Source organism: Xenopus laevis, chromosome 8L, assembly GCF_017654675.1.
Source record: "Xenopus laevis strain J_2021 chromosome 8L, Xenopus_laevis_v10.1, whole genome shotgun sequence".
NCBI classification, from domain to species: domain Eukaryota; kingdom Metazoa; phylum Chordata; class Amphibia; order Anura; family Pipidae; genus Xenopus; species Xenopus laevis.
Window position 1 is genome coordinate 106,956,537 of NC_054385.1, and position 8,289 is coordinate 106,964,825.

At 39.3% G+C, this 8,289-nt stretch overlaps 1 protein-coding gene across 1 annotated transcript in view; it reads left to right on the forward strand.

Annotated features, from left to right (window-relative positions):
• Positions 1 to 8,289, forward strand: part of LOC108699246 (protein transport protein Sec23A) — a 77,145-nt gene that overhangs the window by 14,997 nt on the left and 53,859 nt on the right. The window contains exons 10-12 of the mRNA XM_018231207.2: positions 4,047 to 4,170; positions 4,756 to 4,836; positions 8,178 to 8,267. Of these exons, the coding sequence (XP_018086696.1) occupies positions 4,047 to 4,170; positions 4,756 to 4,836; positions 8,178 to 8,267 (295 nt within the window). The remainder of the gene's footprint in view (positions 1 to 4,046; positions 4,171 to 4,755; positions 4,837 to 8,177; positions 8,268 to 8,289) is intronic.

The window sequence follows — 8,289 nt, forward strand, 5'->3', positions numbered from 1 at the left end:
AGCACATTATATTTTGCACATGATCTATGCTGCTGTCACTGAGTTTAGGGACGGATACATAATATATTCAATAAATATAATATAAATGTCACAATATAAGGCTAATTAGTAAATCATTCAGATCATAGCTACATGGCAGCTCAGAAGCCAAAACAATTTACAGCAGAATTTAATAATCAGCCCTGTAGCATCAGCTTATAAGGCTAACCTCATTTTCTGCTTGATGGTTTGCGAGTACCCCTAAGCTGAGCTTCTCATTAGCTGCTCAAAGCCCATCGTGCATGTGCGTATTACAGGCACTCCTTACAAAATCCAAGATGGGAAACTCTTGTGACAAATTTGAAAGCCTGGATCATTACTACTATAAAGAAACTGAACGTTTTGGCTGGTTCAATAAGTTCAATATATAAAATATGGCATCTCTAGCCATATTCATTTTTAGGTTTAGTTCTCCTTTAATTGATCAAGTCTTATTTAACATCTGGCAATGCTTATGTATTGCTCACCTTCAACCCTAGAAAGGATTATACCTTGGTATTATGCCATGGTTTAAAAGTGTTAACACTGAATGAAAGCCGGACATCTGTATACGGCTTGTTTTGTAGATCAAGCAGGTAAAAAATGTTTATATGCACTACTGCATCTGGCAAAGATAGAGAAATATGTTTGAGTTAATTAGCGTCACAAACAGAACTAGTGCAATGGGTGTCTGATTAAATGAGACATGTTTCAGTTGCTATGAAACATTTCTGATATCACGGTGACAGCAGCCTGGCTTGTTCTAACCAATTGTTTCACGGATTATCAAGTTTATACAGTAGCATGGACGGATGTTTGTCCTGAACTAGTAACCCAAAGCTTTTAATAGTGTGGTGAAGGCAAAAGAATGATTGATTTAATGTGTATTAGTGGATGATGACAAACCTTTGTTTCTCCCCCCCCCTGTTTTTTCCCCCAACAGTGAATGCTAGTAATTGCCTAAATTAATAGTACCTTTTGGCTTAGTAGCTTATCTCAAATGACTCCGCTTTTTATTCCTCGTAAATATGAACCTATGGATGTTTCAACTGTAGTTGGACCAAGTAGCATTGGTGCCCAAGGATATACTACTTGGCCTGGCATACTGTGTGCCACTTACCATCCTTCTCCCCTCGCCACTTGCTCTACACAGCCCCTGGCTATTGTTCCCTCACTGGTCACGGCCCCATCTACTGTGCCCAAGGCACGTACCTTTATTATTATTAACATGTATTTATATAGCGCCAACATATTGCGTAGCACTGTACCTTGCATTCTGCCATTGGTTTCAGTCCTGGATTTAACTTTTTCATGGGGCATATTTAAACATGTTTCAAAACATCCCAGGTGTTATGTTATTACATTCTGCCTGATGTGCCACATGTCTCAATAAAAACCTACCACAAGATGTTTTTTTCTTAATGTGGACCTAATTTACTAACATGGGAGCTAAAATCCACCAGTGCAGGTACCAATAGCAACATTTCAGCAGTTAGTTCCGTTCGGCTGGTATAAAGAAGGGATGCATCGAATCCAGGATTTGGTTCAGGATTCGGCCAGGATTCGGCCTTTTTCAGAAGGAGTCGGATTCAGACAAATCCTTCTGCCCAGCTGAACCAAATCCTAATTTGCATATGCAAATTAGGGATGGGGAGGGAAATAAGGAAGTAAAAAAAAGTTTCCCCTTCCCAGGGTTCGGATTTGGTTCAGTATTCAGCCGAATCTTTCGCAAAGGATTCAGGGGTTCGGCCGAATCCGAAATAGTGAATTCGGTGCATCCCTAGTATAAAGCAAAGTGCTGATTGGCTGCTATAGATAAGTGCACTGTAATTGTGTAATTTAGCACCCGCAGGTCAAAATAGGCCCAGGCATTCCAAGTACACAGAGGCCCATCAGCCCACTAAATAGTGACTATCTATGGCATCTTACAGCAGCCCCTCTGGCATTTGTCAGATTTCATAGATTGCCAGTCCGGGCCTGAGCACCTGTATAAATTGTTCCCTTTTTACCTCCAGAATTCTACAAAGTGGGGCTTGGTCTTGTACAGTTAGGCCCATAAATCTTTGGACAGTGACAACTTTTTTCTAATTTTGGTTCTGTACATTACCACAATGAAACAACTCCGATGCAGTTGAACTGCAGACTTTCAGCTTTAATTCAGTGGGTTGAACAAAAAGATTGCATAAAAATGTGAGGAACTAAAGCCTTTTTTTAGCACAATCACTTCAGGGGCTCAAAAGTAATTGGACCATTGACTCAAAGGCTATTTCATGGGCAGGTGTGGGCAATTCCTTTGTTATATCATTATCAATAAAGCAGATAAAAGCCCTAGAGTTGATTTGAGGGGGGTTGTATGTGGAAGATTTTGCTGTGAACTAGATTGGACTTTGCTAAAAAAAAACAACTAAAAAAGCCAGCACCGTTCTGGAAAAAAATTCTTTGGACAGATGAACTAAAGATCAATCTCTACCAGAATGATGGCAAGAAAAAGGTATGGAGAAGGCGTGGGACAGCTCATGATCCAAAGCATAGCACATCATCTGTAAAACATGGCGGAGGCAGTGTGATGGCTTGGGCGTGCATGGCTGCCAGTGGCACTGGGACACTAGTGTTTATCCATGATGTGACACAGGACAGAAGCAGCCAAATTAATTCTGAGGTGTTCAGAGACACTGTCTGCTCAAATCCAGCTACCGGTAAATGCAGTCAAATTGATTGGGAGGTGTTTCATAATATAGATGGACAATGACCCAAAACATACAGCCAAAGCAACCCAGGAGTTTATTAAAGCAAAGAAGTGGAATATTCTTGAATGGCCAAGTCAGTCACCTGATCTGAACCCAATTGAGCTGCATTTCACTTGTTGAAGACTAAACTTTGTACAGAAAGGCCCACGAACAAACAGCAACTGAAAGCCGCTGCAGTAAAGGCCTAGCAGAGCATTAAAAAGTTGGAAACCCAGAATCTGAGTTCAAGACTTCAGGCTGTCATTGCCAGCAAAAGGGTTTTCAACCAAGTATTAGAAATGAACATTTTATTTTCAGTTTTTTAATTTGTTTTTAGCCAAGTATTAGAAATGAATATTTTATTACTTTTGAGCCCCTGAAAATAAATGATTGTTTTAAAAAAAGGCTTTAGTTCCTCAAATTTGTATGCAATGTTTTTGTTCAACCCACTGAATTAAAGCTGAAAGTCTGCAGTTCAACTGCATCTGAGTTTTTCATTTAAAATTCATTGTGGTAATGTACAGAACCAAAATTAGAAAAAAGTTGTCTCTGTCTAAAGATTTATGGGCCTAACTGTACACTATGGGGCTGATTCACTAAGGGTCCAATATCGGGGGTTAATTAACCCTCGATATTCGACTGGGAACTGAAATACTTCGACTTCGAATATCGAAGTCAAAGGATTTAGCGCAGATAATTCGAACAAAACGATCGAAGGATTATTCCTTCGATCGAACGATTAAATCCTTCGAATCGAACAATTCGAAGGATTTAAATCCAACGATCGAAGGAATATCCTTCGATCAAAAAAAGTTAGCCAAGCCTATGGGGACCTTCCCCATAGGCTAACATTGACTTCGGTAGCTTTTAGATGGCAAACTAGGGGGTCGAAGTTTTTTTTAAAGAGACAGTACTTCGACTATCGAATGGTCTAATAGTCGAACGATTTATACTTCGTAGTCGATGGTCGAAGTAGCCCAAAAAAACTTCGAAATTCGAAGTTTTTTTACTTCGAATCCTTCACTCGAAGTTAGTGAATCGGCCCCTTATTGAATTGAATGCATGACTTGCTATTCAATAGGCTGATATTGAGACTGTTTCTGTAATATCCAGAAAGCACAGAGCTGAGCATATTCGAGCTCTTAGGTGACTTCCTTTTGAAATAATCACTATTACAAACACTAGTTACTGCAATACGCCTGTTGCTTGACAGTTTACTAAGTTAAGAACTGTAAGTCTGATAATTGCAGGGAGATACTTTTATTTGCCAACAATAACTCTGATTTAATTTTCTTTGTACAGTGGGTACATGGTGATGGGTGATGCCTTCAATACATCTCTCTTCAAACAGACCTTCCAAAGAGTTTTTACCAAAGACGCACAGGGCAATTTCAAGATGGCATTTGGTGGTACCCTAGAAATTAAGGTAAGCACTAAAACAAGGTAATACTACTTGACTTGGCACCCTGCCTGCTTTCCTGACCCCTCTGATCGTACCATACTAACACACTCAACTACTCAACTCACCATTTGCACCCCCTCCAACTGGGTCTTCCCAGCCATTATGTCCAAAGCACATGGCTCTCTTGCCTTCCCCTAGTTCTGACCCTGGGTATCTATAGAGACACCTACTTTGAATCCAGGTAAAAATAGGAATGTCAGTTCAAAGGAATAATTTTCATTTTTTGGGCATTACTGGTCTTTTAATAAGGGAGATGCTTGTGATGGAAGATGAAAAAGCTGTAAATTGAAAGGAGAGCCTTTTGGCTTCATGGAAATACTTATTTTGAAGAAAAAAAAATGGGGCTGCCTTATTTCCAGGCACACTGTAGGCTAAAGTGAAATGGCATAGTTCTACCAGTTTTCATTTAGTAAACTAGGAAATGAATACATCTATGTAATTCCTAACATAGTTCCTGCACAGTGAAGGGCAAGCCGTGGATTACTTAATTTGTATTTGTTTTGTATTGAAATTCTCACTTTTCTTTTTTCTTATTTATGTTCTTTGAAGACCTCGAGAGAGTTAAAGATATCTGGCGCCATTGGGCCATGTGTATCCCTCAATGCCAAAGGTCCATGTGTTTCTGAAAATGTAAGTGTTGTTCTAGAAATTATTTAGACATAGAAAGCTTGTAGTATTTTCCTTAAGTTATTATAGAAACAAAAGACTAAATAGTATTAAATTATTAACAGTCATATTACATGGTACTGAAATTGTTGGGCAGATTGATCAAGGTTGAATTTTGGATTTATGTGAATTTTTTGTTACTCTTTATGCATTTGAATATGCTCACAACTCAAATGGGAGGTTATTTAAGAAACAATTTTAATGTCTAATATTTGATCGAATAGTCCCGACCTGAAAATTTGAATAGAAATCAAATTTCAGGTAGGCAATTAACATATGGTTCAATGGACCTCTGCCATTGACTTGTAAATGAACTCGGCAGGTTTTAGGTGGGGAATATTTGAAATTAGAACTGTTTCCATGGTTGATGTGTGAAAAATCTCACAGCCAAATTTATTTTTGAATTGGGGGATTAAAATTCGAATGTGTGAATTTTGAAAATTCTAATTCGAATTTACTATTTACTCAATAAATCTGCCCCATGTGTAATTCATAAGTTATCTAAACTGGTTTTACATTGGATATTTAAAAGTACTGTTCAAATGTTGTCTGATCTAACTTCCCTTGGTTCTCCTACCTGGATCAAGGCCCATCTTCGCTCACAATACGGGTATAGGAAAATATTGATCTATCAGTCACTCAGCCAAGGTTCCAAGTATATATGGGATACACAATTTCATTGCAGTAATTAACAGTAATTAAAGGGGTAGTAAACTCAACTTGTGCTGCTCAAATAAACTTTGCTCGGTTGCTCGACTACAAATCCCTGAATAATGTAACATATAATGAAGGTTGAGGCTGTAGTCCAGCAACATCAGAGTTTTATTCGAAAAGCAACATTGCACAAAAACACTTTTCCAACATTTTATCTCCAAATCTCCAAATCTCCACAGTCAGCGGGTGCATTAAAGGAGAACTAAAACATAAAAATGAATGTGGCTTAAAATGCCATATGTTATATACCGAACTTATTGCACCAGCCTAAAGTTTCAGCTTCTCAATAGCAGCAATGGTCCAGGACTTCAAACTTGTCACAGGGGGTCACCATCTTGGAAAGTGTCTGTGACACTCACATGCTCAGTGGGCTCTGAGCAGCTGTTGAGAAGCTAAGCTTAGGGGTCGTCACAAATTATCCAGCAGAAAATGAGGTTGGTCTGTAATATAAGCTGATGCTACAAGGTTGAAATGTTGATGCTAATTGCACTCTTTTCTGTACTGCCATGTAGTAATTATCTGTATTAATTACTAATCAGCCTTATATTGTCACATTTCTGTTCTATGTGTACTGTATATTGTGAGTGGGTCCCTAAGCTCAGTAAGTGACAACAGCACAGGGCATGTGCAGTGAATCAACAGAAAAGAAGATGGGGAGCTACTGGGGGATCTTTGGAGGCACAGTTCTTCCCTGCTAAAGGGCTGTGGTTGCCTTGGGCTGGTACAGAAGCCCAAAACATAATGTACAACATTTCTAGCCTACTGCTTTAGTTAGGTTTTAGTTCTCCTTTAAAATTCTCCAATGACTTAATAGACGACATGCTTCCCACCAAAAATTAACATATATGGCACATAGATGTCCACCCACGTTTGAGAAGATCTGGAACCGCTAGCTAGAGGACCCCCAGATGGACAGTATGACACCATAAAAGGACCAACATTTGGCTAGTTGATAGCCGTGTACACTGATTATAATGCACAAATGTATATGTATGATTTGTAACTCAGTGACAGAGAAGCCCATTAATACCTCTTCTCTTCTTCCTCTATAACACTTCTCCCCCTTTTTTTTCACTCCCTACTCTCTCTTTCTCCAATAAATGTTAATAAATAAAAACTTTCAAAAGAAAAATTTCTCCAATGACAGTCCCAGCTGTTCTGTGTACATCTGGCTCAATGTTCTTTGTTCCTGCAACTGGAGCTGGAAGCTTTAAGCACAGTTTTCCAGAAATAAACAACCCTGTCCTTTATCCCCTTGTTTAATTCCAGTGTATTATAATGAAGACAAAAATGACATAATTATCGCTATATGTAAGATAACAGCAAGATGTCTGACATAATATTGGCAATCAGCATTCCCATGGGCTAATTCTATTGTATTTAAAATTACGTTTTTGATCAGCAGAATTCTTATTGGTGAATTTTCTTACATCTGTAATGACATGTTTCTGCAACTTCTGTAGAAAACTAGGGGACGCTATAGGACTGCATTACAGTTGGGTTTCAAGTTTGGATTTCAGGTATATATAGGAGTGCAAATATGCACTCTCCCCAACATGGCAGCCATCAGGGGGGGACAGGGGCGAGAGTTGTAGGGGGCCCTGCCACGCCACACTTACTTGATTAGCCGGGCCCCGCATCTTTCTGAGAGCTGCTGACTTCGGGAAGGCATGGACGTTTAAGGGGCCCTGGCCACCAATTTTCTCATAATGTAGGGGGGGCCCTGGCCACCAATTTTTCTTTTCTCATGTGGGGTCCTAGCCACCAATATTTTTTAATGGGGGGGGGCCTTGGCCACAAATGTTTTTTTATGGGGGACTCTGACCACCAATATCTTTTTATTAACATGTGGGAACCCTAGCCACCAATATTTTTTTGTTTTTTTACTGTGTGGTGGGGGGCGGACCTGTGGGGGTGGGGAGGGTGGACCTGTAGGTGGGGCTTGCGGTGGGTGCAGCCCAGGGGGCCCAGGAAATTTTGTCGTATGGGGCCCTGCGATTTCTGATGGCGGTCCTGCTCCCCAAATCTTACCCTAACTAGTATTCAGGCTTAGAGATAAATTCTATTATTTATTTTATTTTTTTGACCCATACTAATGAAAAATATCAGGTATCCTATGTACATGGTCTTACTTTGCCATTTAATGTATTATGTAGCTCAGGTCCAACACGCTTGATGGACAAGTACTTTATCCCAGAAAAACAGGATGGGATCAGAAAATGAAAACAGGCTTTGCATGACAGGATGCAGTGTTCTTCTCTATCTTATATTTTTCATGTTATGTTGGTAAAAGATCTAGGAACGTGAAATGTAATGATACTGATGCTCGGTTTCTAAACTATTTCTGAACCTCTAAAGCTGCAATTAAAGTGTCTTTGAAGCCATGTGAGTTTGTTCAACTGGTAATGGTCTCGTTTATCTTTATTTTATGTTTTTAGCTGACATGATATAACATTTTACAACCTGAGGAGTAAAAAGCTTTATTACAGTAATCCTAGGAAACACAAATATTCTGCACTGCTGAATGTTGTTTATATTTTAGGGTGTCTTTCAAATTATTCTTACTATAATTGTGTCGTCCTAAATAATAGGAGATTGGTACAGGTGGCACCTGTCAGTGGAAAATCTGTGGCATCAACCCTTGCACAACCCTGGCAGTTTACTTCGAAGTTGTCAATCAGGTAAGTTCAAATATTGATTAGA